At 28.6% G+C, this 16199-nt stretch overlaps 1 protein-coding gene across 1 annotated transcript; it reads left to right on the top strand.

Moving 5' to 3' along the window:
* The first annotated feature begins 2264 nt into the window (after window positions 1-2264).
* LOC108464406 (protein LNK1-like) lies at window positions 2265-7667 on the top strand. The gene is made up of 8 exons (XM_053024297.1): window positions 2265-2642; window positions 3206-3277; window positions 4359-4942; window positions 5164-5488; window positions 5915-6622; window positions 6725-6873; window positions 7113-7248; window positions 7337-7667. Exons 2-8 carry the CDS (start codon window positions 3257-3259, stop codon window positions 7424-7426), a joined length of 2013 nt encoding a protein of 670 aa, XP_052880257.1. The 5' UTR covers window positions 2265-2642; window positions 3206-3256; the 3' UTR covers window positions 7427-7667.
* Window positions 7668-16199: the final 8532 nt, after the last annotated feature.

Genomic DNA, 16199 nt, shown 5'->3' with positions numbered 1-16199 from the left:
AAAAATATATTTGTATTATATAATTACATATTTATTATTTAATTTATCAATAAAATAGTTATTAATTAAAAGATGAATTAAAAATAAAAAATTGAAACCAATATATTTATTAATTAAAAATAAAAAAGCTTGAAACAACATGAAACAAAAATTACAAATCAAACCTAGAACTTAAAGATAAAATTACTAACATTTAACCATTTAACTAAACAAACTTATTATATTAAAAAAATAAAAAATAAAACTTAAAAGAAAAGTGCATAGCTGGATGCGTTTTTCCACAGACTTTCAAAAATGACTTATTTTCCTTAAATTTTAAAAATATTAACCTATTTAATCAATAAACTTTATTTTTAACATATATATGAATAATTTAACGGGTTTAGAATTATGATTATTTAAAAAACTAGAGATATCCACTTAGGCGTCCTTTGGATCCAATCGGGTCTCAGTGCGTTAGCCTTTTTAGGCTAAAAAAAATTGCAACTGAAATGTTAGTAAACACAAGGCTATTTGGAAAGCATTCTTCAGTACGTTGAGAATGCATTTCACCTCACGGGAGGCTTAAATCCAGACTGGAGCCTTTTGGTCCAGTAAAAATTTAACAACTTCAGTTGTTTTTTCTTTTCCTCTTTTACCCATATATTATTTATTTTTTCTTATTCTAGAGTTGCTTCATTATTTTATCAATAATGTTTTATTTTTCTAAAGGCTCAATAATTTGAATAATTTTCAATAATGAATTGAGCCCTATAATTAAATATATGATTAATTTTGAAATATTAAATAAAATAAATATTTGAATTTTTCTAGAGTTTTAATTATTTATTATTAAAATTATTATTAAAAATAAATATAATTGAAATAATTTTTAATCATTTATTAATTTTGTAATTGTTAAATAATTTTAAAACTTCTATTATATATAAATTTTAATCGATGTCCTTAATAGTCATTTTTATTTTCACATCATCACTTACAATTGCGTTTGAATCCAAACACACACTCCACCATTGTTTCTAATCTCACTGCTACATTATCTAATCTCACCGCTACAATAATTAATCTCACTGCCACCACTATTTTTAACCTTACTGAAGTTAAACACACCACCTATCCAAACTAAGCCTTAGACTTAAAGCCTTCCTCCAAATATAAAAAAGAAAAAAGGATCCACTATAAAGCAACCTTTAATTAATTAATGAGTTTTTTTAATTAAAAAAGGAAGGGGCGGTGAACTAATAAATAATTAATAAAAGAATTTAAAAGGGTAAACTACACATTAGTCACCCAATTATCTAAAATTTTTATTTTAGGTATTTAAAATAAAAGTTTGCTATTTAGGCATGACATTACATAGTTCGGTCATTTTAGTCACTGCCATTAAAAAATAATATAATAACAAATTTAGTCCTCAACTTTCATGTATTATATCAATTTAGTCATAATTTTAAAAATTATCTCTCAAAATTTACAAATATAATAAAATAAAATTCAAAGAAATATTTAAAATACATAAATATTTTAAAATATATAATAATAAATTTAAATTATATTAATATAAAATAAAATAAAACCTCTACCACCCTGTACCCATCCTCTCCTCCTCCCCACTAGAGCTCCCCACCCCCCTCCAAAAAAAAAAAAAAACCGGGCCATAGGTACCAGTTCTGCAATGAAAGTTAAATTAACGTAAAAACTAGCCTCAGTGTATACTCTTGCAAATCCACTCGAAAGGGCCATCACTTATAAAGCATAAATATATGAATTATAAGAATTTATCATAAGTCAAAACTTAAATTTGTTGTTATATTTTAAGAAAATATTTATGTACTTTTTATATATTTTTAAAATTTTTAGGATTAGGATCAAATTGAGAATATTTATAAATTTTGAGGGTTAATTTTAAAATTATGACTAAATCGATATAATATGTAAAAATTGAGGGATAAATTTGTTATTATACTATTTTTTAACTGCCACATCATCTTGTTAACGAGAGTGACCAAAATAACATAATTATATAACATGAGTGCTTAAATTATAATTTTTATTTTAAATACTTAAAATAAAAATTTTTATAGTTAGATGACTATTTATGTAATTTACTCTTTTAAAAATTATCAAAACCGTCACCACCCGGTAACGCTAAAAAGTTTAAACGCCATGCTTTCGAAAATTTTCGGGACACGTGTCGGCTTTTTGAGAGATTAAAGGAGGTGGACCAATCATGTTAAAGAAACTGATCGGATCTCATCGCCCAACTCTCATCCACTAATTCTGATATCAAACCCCTTTTAGCTACGCCGTTGTTTTTCATATCCTCGCCACGTGTTATCTTATAGTCAACTTGCTTCACGTTTTAACCTTTTAAAAATTAAGAAAATATTTAATCACAAAAAAAAAGCCATAATTATTTTAAAAAAATTCAGTCTTCTATTTGTTCTCTAGAACCTCCCAGAAATCTCTCATATTTTGAATTTACGGTAAAAAAAGAAGCTGTTTCGGTTAATTGGTGAATCACTTTGTACTGCGGATTTTGGAGCTTTGGTTTTTTGGTGAAGTTGTGCGTTTACTGGAAAAAAATCTGTTCTTTTTTTCTTTGGAGTATTTGATTTTCCGGTGAAATTTGTCTGTTTCAGGTAAGATTTTGTTATTATATCGCTTTTTTTTGTGCGGAACTTTTCTTTTAGTTGATCTGTTTAGATTTAGGTTGGTTTTTGATTTTTGATTTATTTATTTTTTGTTTAGTTTATGAGAAATGCTTGAAATGGAACGTTAGTTTTTGTTTTTTATTTTTGACATTTTTATAAGCAACTTACTAGAAGTTAAGTTAAATCTGATACTATTTGCGGTTATAATATTATTTTTTTGCCGTTATTAGGATTTGAGGTTTTAGTTTTAAAGAATTATTCCGCTGTTTGTTTGATGAGAAAAAAATGATTTGCACAAGAAAAAAACCCTGAATTTTCACTATTTGTTTACTGCTAACTAAGATATGGATTGAGTTTGGTGCTTTGTGCTGAAAGGTAATATAATTTTTGTTTGATCTGTATTCATAGCTTTTAGTTTTAGGTTTTAGATTTGATTACTGCTCAAAACTGAGGATTTTTTTTAATAAAGGATTTTTCTAATTTGTGAATTATTCTGTTTTTCCCGTTTGAAAGCTTAACCGGAAAATAATTGTCTTCCATAAACTTGGCAGCTGATAAAAAGATGGAATTTATGTTTAGTGGTGGATAAGGATCTAGGAGGAATGTCTGACTTTTTGTATGAGGTAAGTTTCTTGTTTACCTTTTACTTTTACTTTTTCTTTTTCTTTTCAGTTTATTTCCAATTTCTAGTAATCTAGTGCTGCAGTGTTAAAAAAGTTAGTGTAGGATGCTATAATTTCGTCTTAATAATTCAACGTGAGATTGGTTTTGCTTTCAGTCGTTCATTAGTTTTTTCATGTAAATAGAACTTAAAGTTGTATAGCATCGAATAGAACCTCTCTTGTTATGATATTAATGGAGGGACTATTGAGTATTTAAGGGTGATGGATTTGTTCTGAAGAAAATCTCAAGTACTTTAGTCTGAAGCTTGTTGTTTCCTTGATTTGTGGGTTTTGTGTTGCCTGTTGGACTTTGTTGGCAAGTTAGGATTTCAGGGTTTAGTTTGTTCATTCTCTTCTTCTTTCCAAGTTACATTATGTTATATTATATATCATTATTATGTTCTTGGAATGGTTGTTCAATTTTGCTCTTTTATTAGAGACTGGACGTCCTGATAAGTGCCAGTGAATTTAACCCAAAAATTGATTTTATTATTTAAGTTGTTTCAATAATTTAACCTAAGCTTGTTTGCAGGTGACTGATATCATTGCACCGAATAACAATTCCTTTGTACTAATGTCTTCTTCTTGGTGTGTTGTTTTAAATAGGATTTTAATCAGTTTAAGGACTTGAAATGCCAATGTTAGATTTGCTTACTAATGCCAATTTTTGGTACACAATAGAGCTGTTATCTAGTGCAATGGTAAAAATCCTTGGGGTTGAAAGTGTGCAAGAGCATGGGCGCAGGCAGAGGCACGAGATGATTGCTTTATAAAAAAAATTACATATTAATAGTATTTATGCTGGTGGGATCATAATTGGATGGCTATTCTTTTGAAGATTGCTCTTCAGATTCGCCTTGAGCCACCTTAGTGACCACCTTGTTTTTGGTTGCATTACCATTTTATGAAATGCCTTGTGCTAGATAAGGGATGTAACTCAATTCATCCTTCTAAAATTATCTTTAATTTCACCTACTCTATTTTCATTTCCTTTGACAATGAATGACTGATTATGTCTGAACTTACGTAATTGATGTTACAGCTTGAAGATAATGTTTGGGATGAATTTGGTGCTAGTGCTATCGATGATCATATAGTTCCTCGTACTGTTGATGAATATGGGGCTCAATTCAAAATTCAAGGGGATTGTCGAACAAAACCACAACATGAAGTGATTGGAGTTGCTAGGAATGCAGATAATACGGCTAAATATGGTATTTTGGGCAAGAAGAAAAAAGGCATTCATACTTTGACCAAGAACAAAATGTTGGAAAAATACCCTTGGTCTCACAGTTCTGATGGCATATTTCCCACTTCAGGTGATAATGACTCACTCAAAGAAGTTACGGGCATGGTTTCTGGTGATCCAATGATGTCCAGCCAGGGTCTCAAAACTGGTGATATAGATTCAGTTAGCAGTGATTTCTGTGCTGAAGATCCTGTCTTGGTTGACAACTGTGCTACAGAGGACAATAACATCTACCGTTTTCCGCTAAATCACACGTCTGATACTAATGATGATCTCAGATTTTTTAATAATAACCATGAAGACAAAGAAAACAGCGATCTCCTATGTTATGCCTGGGGAGATATTGGAAATTTTGAGGATGTTGACCAGATGTTCAGGTAGTTCTTGAAATCCTATTATTAATAAGTTTCTCGTTTTGCTTTACTAGGTAAAACCCAAGGTTCAGTAGGATTTGTGCTTTGAGTATAACATAAAAGCATCTATGTTTGAACATCCGTAAATATCCACATACATGTACCTGCACCATATTTGTACGCATGCATGTATTTGGGTTTACATAGTACTTATCAGTACTTAACCTTTCATATTAATCTTACAGAAGTTGTGATTCAACGTTTGGGTTGGGGAGTCTCAGTAATGAAGATGATTTGTGCTGGGTTTCATCTTCACATGCTACTGAAGGATCTCAAGATGTGTTGAAGGCTGATGCTAAGTTGAATGGTTTACCAGAGCATTGTGCAACTTCCAGGCCAGACAATGCCGGTCCTTCAACTATTGATTCTTACAAGAAAAATGTACTTCTAAGTGACAAAATAAGTTCCCTTGATACGAGTGGTGATAATCCTGGTCTTGCTGACATGTCTTCTTTGGATGTATCCAATAAAGAATCTGAAATTAAGGATGACTTGACACCCACTGAGCAGGTTAGGAAAATCTTTCCTTTTTCTGAACTTTATCTGTCTCTCCCTATTGATCTTTTTAATTTTATATTTTGTTTAGGAATATCTGAATATCTAACTTTGTCAGCTAGAAGTTGTCATCCTCCAAAAATCTTTTAGCCACTTATTCTTTCTGAAGATGAATTTCAAGCTACAGTAAATTAGGATGATAAATAGAAATATTACTAATAAGGTACTTTGAAGGAAACCGCAGCCTACTATTGGCAAGAATTATGCCATTTTTATAGTCCTTGTTCATAATGTATATAAATCTTCAATCTAAAGTCGGATAATAAATGCTATGATCTACGCATAAGCTGGTTTCAGATGAAAGAGTTGATTGTAAATTTTACATATTATTGCCATGTGGAATCTTTACTATGTTGTCTAAGTTGTATCGTTAAATTACAGATCAGCCCACAAAAAAGGCAGTCCAAGCAACTGAGAGCATCTGGAGAAGAAACAGATCATCTCCTCGAAAATGGTGGCTCTTTTCACCATTATGGTAATATCAAGCAGTTTGCAGATGTGAAGCATCCCTTTACTGATTCATCATGTCAACTCTTTTCCCCACTGGACCTTCAACAGCACAAGCAAAACAGGGGCCCTGGTTCTGTAAGCTATGGGCAGGCCAGTGTTCACTATATGCATCTCAATAACAGCGGTCCTTCAAACCAAATTTCAAGATTTCCAACTCTAACTAGTGCCAAATCTGAAAATAATGGGCATCCTTCGACAAACGAGTCATCTTGTGCATCGAATCAGGCACAGTCCATAGAGAGCTCTCGGGGTCTTTCATTTGAGGTTCCTGACATTATAACGAATGAGAAGATGGGAAAGCCATTTCATCAACAAGAAACAAAAGCCCCAGTCAACGGGAATATCAACCAGGCAAGAGTGGAAAGTCAGATTGCATTTTATGATCCAGTCACTGTTCAAAAGCAGGTCTGTCAGTCTGAACAGGACGAAGGTCATAGTGAAGTTGAAGGATTTAGTGTAGGGAAGCAAGCAGAATCAGGTTTTTCAAACAGGCAGAAAAGCTCTTGTGTAGGTTCATTGTTGGGTGAAGTCTCACTAGAAGCAACCAGTTTTCGGCAGCTTCAACAAGTCATGGAAAAGGTATAACCGATGGAAAGGTTTTATGATGTGCACATATTTGCGTCTCTTGTGGGTAATTGGTAAAACAGTAATTGATTGAGTTAAAACTGCTTGAATTTTCAGTTGGATATCAGGACAAAACTGTGCATACGGGATAGTCTGTATCGCTTGGCTAGGAGTGCTGAACAAAGGCATAACTGCACAGATACGAAAAATGGCATTAGAGATGATGAAGATGCAAGTGGTCCATTGGTGGCCGAAGAAACAAACAAGTATGTTTTGTTGCTTTGAACATGAATTTCTTAATACTTTTGATCTTGTCACTGTTTGACCACATAAGGCAAATGATGTGAAAATCTGGACATTAATGATAATCACACATAAGATGTGAACTTGGCAAGTATCGATTTCTAAGGAACTATGAACAGTTACATCTTGAGTACAGTGTGCTTCTTTTGTCTCATTCTTTCTTGTAATTCTAAATGCTGCGTTTATTCGTTTTGTTTTCCAGGTGCACTAGATTTATGGACATAGAAACTGACACAAACCCGATAGATAGATCCATAGCACACTTACTATTCCACAGGCCTTCGGATCCGTCTATAAGGCCTGCTACTGATACCACTTCTCTAAAGTCTCATGGCATGGTAAAGCACTTGTTCATTTTCTGTTTTGAAGAAAACTCATGTTTCCCCTAAGCTCACAAAGCATTATGCTGCGGATTTGAAATGGCAGATTCTTGGCTCCCCCACTGCTCGACCTGCCTCCGCTGAAAAGCAAATCGATCATGAAGAAAACAGTGCTGTTTCAGATAACAACAGGTAACTTTGTGAATTTGATAAAATAACAGAGTTCAGCACTTTGTAAATTGTTATCTTATTTATGATCATGTGAAATGATTGTGGGTGAGGCTCAGAAAATACGAAGATGATGCAAAGGGTTGATTCTGCATTTTTTTTTTAGGCTTTGATTTTTTAGATAATGTTTTGTTATAACTACTTATAAGCTATTTGTCCACTTATTTGTCACTAATACTTCAAAAAAATTTCTATTTGTTTTTCACAAACTATATGGACTTTTGTGGAACCATATAAGACCAATTTTTTCTTTGAAGAGTACTTATATTAAGGAACTAATTTGTGGACATTTATAGTGTTGAAGATGAATTTTAGTTGTTGGAAACATTAATTAAAGGTTTAAAAATTGTTTCTGCAACTTAGGTTTCAAGACTTGCCAAAATATCTCAAAATATGGGTGAAAAATATAGCTTTTGGCAGGTTATATCTCGAGACATACAATCTTTGAAGTAGATTTTTGTATTTGAACATTTGTGTATCTAGGCATATGGTCTTATGTTTTAAGACTCGACTACCAAAGTGTCTTAAAATTATTTTAAATATCTTAGAACATTTTGGTATTTACTAAAAAAATGATAAATTAGTGTATATTTAAAACATGTTTTTGAGTATTTCTATTTTTGAAAATGTTTGATAAAATTTTCAATTATATTTTCATCAAATGACTTGGAAAATATAATATAGATATAATTTAAGAAAAATGACTTGAAAAATATAATATATATAATTGAAGAAAAATTCACATCTTGAAAACGCCTAGACCATTTAGTCAATTACAATGAGAGATATAACAACTAAGCATGAGAGAAATTCAATAAAATTCAAAAATTTAAAAGAACTATATGCATGTACTCAAAATAAAACATGAATAACATGCACCAACTACCAATAGCATGCATTTAAACAATGTATCAATAAAACATACATGTATAGATATTAATGTATTCGTATAAGCATATGAAAAATACATTCAAAGTAAAGTGGATAAGCAAATTTCATTTCTCTCTCTTTTTGGTATACTAAAAGGTATTTAAAACAATGAATCATGATTTTAATTTTAAAGATGTTTTAAAAATCAAAGTTTAAAGAGAATAATAATTAATGTAAGTACACAGTGTCATAATATATTAATGATTAAATTGTCCTTTTCTGGACAAATATCTCGAGACATTGTTGCAGTAAAACAAAAAATATAATTTAAACAGGTCAAAACTTATATACGTAAAACCTATACAAAATATTTTAGCACGTTTATTATTATAAAACATGTGCAAAAACGAACCATAACAATATGAGCATACTTGAATCAAAAATTACTAGGTGACGTCTTTTATAAACATAAAACACCTCAAGCCAAGATATGAAATAATTTAAAATTTTCAGAAAAGGCATATAAATTTAGTACAAGGGATATTAAGTATTTGTCATATATTTCAAACATACTCCGAATACAAATGTACCAATATGCAACTTATATGAACTTGGATCTATTTATTAGTGATAAATATATTCTAAAACTTACACTATTTACATGGATCAAATAAAACTTGACTTTAAATTTTTAAAATTTTCTTTCAAAATGGCTATTAAAGTAGTAATAAAATCATAAATACATTTTTAACCAGTTTGAATTTTTCAACAATTATAAAACAAACTTATTTAATTGATCAAATGACATTGTTAACAAATCACATCTTAATTTTTTTTTTTAATTTGGACTCTTGATGGAGAAATATGTAAAAATATCACCATAAATTGTTTTGAAGCATTTACTAAAACTTTTTTTGATAAAAATAACATCTCTAAATGATTATTACATTAAAAAAATATTAAAAACATGTCTAAATGATTTTAATGTTCATAATTTCTCATAATCAATATTTGCATTTAAGCTGTAGGAGTCCTACAAACTAGCATCAAAACTCAAATTGTTGCAAGTTGCAATATTTTTTGTCAAAGCAAAATATAGAAGTAAATTCTAAAAATGTTAATTCATTTTTCCCGAACTTTACTTGTTTAGAAGAATTTTTTTAAAAAATGCTTTTTTTTTCGTAAAAATTATTTTCAAAAGTAAACTTAAAATCATTAAAAAAAAATCTAGTTCTGTTTTCTCCTAGAATGTGCATGTGAAAATTCATAAATGTAATGTCTTAACATGCAGGCATCCTAAGGATAAATTTAAGCATGATTTCAACAAAATAAATCAATAAATTACAATTCATGCTCAAGCAACCAATAACACAAGATATAATTTGAAGCATAAAAGTTATCCATCCTTCTTTGTGTGTCAAAAGCATCCGAAATGTTATGCTTTGCTTCTTAATGTTTCAACATACCTGCAAGAGACACTTGGATTTTGGTACTCAATTTGCTTTGGGTCCTTGGAAATTGGTTACATGCATCTAGTTCATTTTGAAATCTATACTTGTTTTTTTATTAATTTTTTTATTGGATAAGTATGTAATATATGATCATAAAAATGACTGTTCATGCTTTATCATTTTTGATGAATTTTCTAAAGGTAATCAATCCTTACATACTCAATGTAATCTTGAACGATTTTATGGAACAATTATTCTTCACATACTTATCATAACCTTAACTGGTCTCATTGAACAATGGCTCACTTTATTACATCAATGTAATCTCAGATAGTTGCTTTGCCTTCGAGGCAAACTTAATTCCGAACGGTTATTTTATCTTTCCTATGAACATAATTTTTAATTCTTACCAATAGTCTCAATGCTTATGATGTTGGCGTAATTCGAAAGACTTTTGGATTACCACAAATTTTGTAAGAAAAAGTAAGTAAATTTCTCTTAATCAAGTTGACCTCATCCATAAGGCAAAACTCTTACTGCTGCTTTTGTGTTAAAGAAAAGTTACTTTATAATATTTTCTTAAATTGGAGGGAATTGTTATCATAAATATCTTGATCACATTGTGAGTCTCATCAAAGACCTCTTTATTACATTTTTCGAGATTAGGCAAAGGGAATTCAATTACTATACACGTATTTGGACTTTTTCTTTCACTAAGGGAGCTCTTCATTACTTCTCTCCCTCATTTCAGTCACGGATGGATCTACGTCTTATACTGGTGAATCGTTCTAAAATTTCACCACCTTCTCCACCTTGTTGAAACTTTACATCAACAATAGGCTTAATCCACGTCAAACTTAGTTAACTAAATCGTATTTTTGCGTAAACAAAATTATTTTATTCAAATTGATTTGTAAATAATAATATTTAATATTAATTAAGAGAAGATATTTTATCCATTATCTATATAAAAGTTTTATGTACTATTAGTGAATAATAACTTGATATTTCATCATCAAATGAAACAAAAAGTAAAATTTATAAAAAATACTAATAAATTTATTTAAATGTAATTAAATATTAATTTATTATAAATAAATACAAAAATAATCCTAAATTCAAGACCCTAGAATTTAAATTTAACATCTTAAATTTTCTTTAAACATGAGAGTTATTAGTGATTATATATAGTAGTTATAATTAATATTTAAATAAAATTATTAATATTTAATTATAAATTTATTTTTATTTTAAAGTGTTATGTTATTAATCATTAACAATGCATGAGACTCATGCATAGAGGATGCATGAAACATTATTCAAATTTTAATTTATATAGTATTTTATTTATAAATTATTTAGGTTAATATGTGCTTCAAGTCTATATATATATTTTTGTACATTTAGTATTTAATCACTCTATTCTTATTTTTAAAAATTTAGTTCATCTATTTCTTGAACTTCAAAATTTAAGTCCAATTATTAATATAGTTAAAATTCTTCTATTAAAATTTTTTGTATGGTATTTAAATTTAAAAAGAGATTCACTTGATAACAATATATCAAAAAAAAAAAAGGTAATGAATCCGAATGTAATAGAAGAATTTTAATAGTTTCAATAATTTTATTTGTATTTTAAATTTGAAAAATAGAGCAACTAAATTTTGAATCAACGATTTATTACAAATAAATTTTTTTTGAAAGCACATCCTTAATGCCTTTAATTTTAAAGTTTTGCTTTATCTGAGTCAACTTTTTTTTTTTAAATTTGAGTTTTACGTATATATAAAATTTTGAGCTGAATTTTACAATAAAAATATGTTGTCTAAGATTTATTACGTTAAAATTAATAATTCAAATTCAAATTTTATATACTAATAAATTATCACACGTGTAACGTGGAAAACATATTTATAAAACACATGTGGATGTGAAAATTACAATATATATATATATATATATATATATATATATATATATATAAAATGCAACTAATAAGAATACAGCAAACGCATATATATTCAGAATTGTAAGAAAAACAAATTAGTTTAAAATTTGTAAGTTGAAAGAAAGAGTATTGCCAAATACATCTAATAAATAATATTAGATGCTCTGCAAAATGTTATGTGTTCTATATAATTGAATGGTATATACCGTATCATAATTTTACACAATTCTTAATTTTATTTACCTATATATTAATTAACTTATATTTAATTTTTTTTATAATTTTTATAAATTTTGTAACGTTTCATTAATAATGGTTATGAAATTAAATCATATTAATATATAAATTTATTTTTAAAAACATAATAATTGATATTAGATTAAATTTATTGCAACGTTTTTATATTAGTATCCAAAATTGTCCGAATCTATTTATAAGCATTATTGGCCATTATCAAGATTAATTTTGTTTAATTATAAATTTTAGCTTTTTGCTTTATTAAAATTGAGAGGCTAGTCTTTATATTTTAATTTTTCAAATTTTAGTTTTATATTTCTTGTATACTTATTATTATCCTAAATGATTTCATTGGACAATGGTTCGCCTTACTTACATTAATGTAGTTTTTAATGGTTGCTTCGCCTTCAAGACAAATTTAATTGTTAATATTTAAATTTATCATATTTTATTAAAATAAATAATAAATTTAAAGTTTAAAACATTCATTTTGTTGAGAATATTTTAATTTTTATTGTTTTAATTATAAAATTTATCAATATAAAAGTAAAAAAAAAAAGAAGAAGTTATTTTGTTGGATGATTTAGTTGGATTTCATTAGAGTTACGAAATTAACTGAAAATAGACAATAGGTTTTGTTAGAATGATACTAAATTGATTAAGTAATTTTCAATCAAAACAAAAAAACTTTAATTGATATTTTTTTCTAATTTCTTTTTATTAATTTAAAATTAATATATAATAAAATGAGATATTTCAGTGTGAAAACCTTTATATTGTTCAATTTAATTTGTAATAATAATATTTAATATTAATTTTTGATTTATATATAAATTATTTTTTATTATTTTGTGGTTTTATAAATTAGTTCATTAATCTTTTTTTTTAAAAAATCATTAACACCTCTAAATTTAATTTTAATTTATTTTTATGAGTTAACTTTAAGTTTTAAGCTTCGATAATGATATGCATAAATTTATGAGTTGGATTTTGCCATAAAAATTGTGTTGTCTATTTATTATGTTAAAATTAGTAATTAAACTTTGACATAAGTTATTATTTTGGCACGATAACTTATTTAGCACTTAAACAAATTATTTTAACTCTTAATTTAAAGTTTCAAATAATTTAAATTTGCGATAAAAAATTCATTTTGGCGCAATTAAATATTTTTAAAATTTTAAAATATTCAAAAAATATAAAAATATTTTTATATATAAATTGTTTTTATTATTCAGGGCTTTCTATAAATTAATTCATTAATTTTGAAGAAAAAATCATTAACACCTCTAATTTTAATTTTAATTTATTTTTAAGAGTTAACTTTAAATTTTTAAGCTTCGATAATGATGTGCATAAACTTATGAGTTGGATTTTGCCATAAAAGTTTGTGTTGTCTATTTATTATGTTAAATTTAGTAATTAAACTTTGACATAAGTTATTATTTTGGCACAATAACTTATTTAGCTCTTAAATAAATTATTTTAACTCTTCATTCAAAATTTCAAATCATTTAGATTTGCGATAAAAATTCATTTTGGCACAATTAAATATTTTTAAAATTTTAAAATTCATAAAATATATAAAATATATATTTTTAAATTTTTAATTTTAAAAAATTAATTAATTCCTAACGGGTATACTCATGGACTATTTTTTTTTGTTTTACAAAAATACTAACAGATAAACGATATTACCAAAAGAATTAATAGTTAATAGTTAATAGTTAAATGTAAAAGGATAAAATTTTGATAGATTTTTTGTGTTGGTTTTAAGAGAAAAATATGTTATTAGTGTTTAATATTGAACTAACAATAGAAGTTAAGTTAAATTTAACTACATAAACTAAATAAAATATGAGACAGAGACTAAAATTATAACTTTACCATTTATGTAAAACAATAGAGAGAGCAGCAAAGGTTTATGTAAAACAATAGAGAGAGCAACAAAGGTAGTTTTCCACGGGCCTCTCTCTAGTAAGCCCTGCCGTGGCACCATCATAATAAAAAACAAAAGCATTCGGTAAGCTGGGTATATACTTAATCAATGACGTGACCATCTTCTCTGTCTATAACTTTGATCAAGGCAAAACCGAGCACTAAATTTGATTGGACACAAAACGACCAAATCTGAACCACCGTGTTTGGCTTCAAGCTATCCTTATTGTTCTTCAACACCTTACTATAATCTCCATTTATGATATATGACAGGCTCGATCCGATGCTCCACTTGGTCAAGTTTACCGTGTTGGAGATTTGAGTGGAGACGATAGAATTAGAGACTTATATGGAAATAAACAATACACTCCGAGGCGCGGATGACACTTTCCAAAGAGAACTATTTGCCTCCACACAAAGTTGCTAGAAGGTTAAGAAAAACGTCCTTCTGGGATACAACAAAGTTTTGAATTTCCTTTGATTAGCAAAATCAAGGAATTCCCTAACTTTTACTCTAGTTTTTGAAAATAAGATTGATTGTAATTGTATATTTTTTGAGCACCATAATGCCTCTATTTATATGCACTCAATGAATGCAAATTTGAAAGCCACAACCCTTCATATTGGATATACATCTTGAGAGAAACATGTCCTATGGAAATGTATCCATTGGATGATAAATCATCAATTTTAATTTGAATAGTACATATGAATAATTAAATTTGTAAGATGATATATCATCACTTTTAATTTGAATAGTGCTCATGATTAATTAATTTACAATCTATAATTTCCAATAATCCCCCACTAGATTGCTAGTTCTAGAAAATAAGTACACAACGATTATGCATAAAGAAGGGTGTACAAAGGTTTAACCTTCCTTTAGTGCAAACTCTCAGAGTATCAACAAAGTGAATGGTGGCTAGTCGCTTGAACAATCACTCTTAAAGTCAATACTGGAAAAATTTCACACATAAAAAGTTTAATTTGCTTTAGCACCATTATGGCCATGTGCTTGTCCTGTTTCATGAATGTAACACCCCTTACTCGTATTCAACGCTAGAATAGGGTTAAAGAGCATTATCAAACTTACAACACAATTATACATAGTTTTAGCATAGATAACATCATTTCATACATTCATCATTCAAAATCAATCAATTTGTCTCTAATACGAGCCTACGAGGCCCTAAACATGCTTTAGGAATGGTTTGAAACTAAACCGATAACTTTTAAAACATTTGGAACACATAGAAAAATTTTCTCAAAACAAGGGACACACACCCATATGGCCAGGCCGTGTGTCTCACATGGCCACCAGACAAGCCCGTGCCACAGGCCGTGTGGACATTCAAAATGGGAGCACATGGACGTGTCCCAGCCCGTGTTCTACCCCGTGTAACTCTCTGACTTAGGTCTCACGGCCAATACACAAGCCCGTATGCCCTAAAAATGGCCAAACACACCCGTGTGCCAGGCCGTGCCAAACCTGTAGGGTATACTGACTTATGCCACACGGCCAAGTCACACACCCGTGTGTAAGGCCGTGTGGAGCATACTTGTAACATCCCGATTTTGGGCCTAGTCAAAACAGTGGTTTCAGGACCACAAATATGAGGCCATAAAATTTATTTTAATATTATTTTGAGGTCAATAGTATGATAATATGATTGTGTAAAAGTTTTGTTAAGAAATTTTACCATTTGAATGCTTAATTTGTGAAAAAAGACCAAATCGTGTTAAGTGCAAAAATTGTGTTCCATTAGCTAAAGGTGTTAAATAGCTATAGAAATTAAAAGTTGAGGTCCTTAATGAGTAATTAGGCCATTATACATGTGTATAGCTGCACATGAAGTGTAATAAATGAAAAGTCAAAAAGTCAAAAAAATGGGCATGGGTTGGTATTTGATGACATAAGCAAAAACTAATAAAATAAAACAAGTGGCCATCTTCTTCTTCATCCATTCTCAACCAAAAATTTGAAGGAGAAAACCCCATGGAAGCTTGAAATTTTTAGCAAAGTAAACCCTCTACATGTAAGTCATTTTGGTGTTAGTTTTTTATGTTTTTGAGATTATTGAAGCATGATACAACTATTTCTACCATTATTTTGAGCTAGGGTTTATGTTAAAAAATTTACCCATGTGTGTCATGCATGTATTTTGATGATTAATGGAGGAATATGGAAGTTTGGTGTTAGATGAACATCTTTTTCTAAGAGAATTTTTCATGAAATCACCTAAAAGGACTTGTTTGTAAAACATATAAAAATAGGTGTTAAAAATGTGATTTGATGA

Source organism: Gossypium arboreum, chromosome 13, assembly GCF_025698485.1.
Source record: "Gossypium arboreum isolate Shixiya-1 chromosome 13, ASM2569848v2, whole genome shotgun sequence".
NCBI classification, from domain to species: Eukaryota; Viridiplantae; Streptophyta; class Magnoliopsida; order Malvales; family Malvaceae; genus Gossypium; species Gossypium arboreum.
Note: the sequence above shows the minus strand (reverse complement) of the source record. Positions and strands in the feature narration are given on the sequence as shown.

Coding starts and splice junctions, on each gene's coding strand:
- LOC108464406 (XM_053024297.1), top strand. CDS start 3,257: ATGTCTGACTTTTTGTATGAG. Junction 4,943..5,163: donor GATGTTGACCAGATGTTCAG/GTAGTTCTTGAA, acceptor TTAATCTTACAG/AAGTTGTGATTCAACGTTTG. Junction 6,623..6,724: donor TTCAACAAGTCATGGAAAAG/GTATAACCGATG, acceptor TTGAATTTTCAG/TTGGATATCAGGACAAAACT.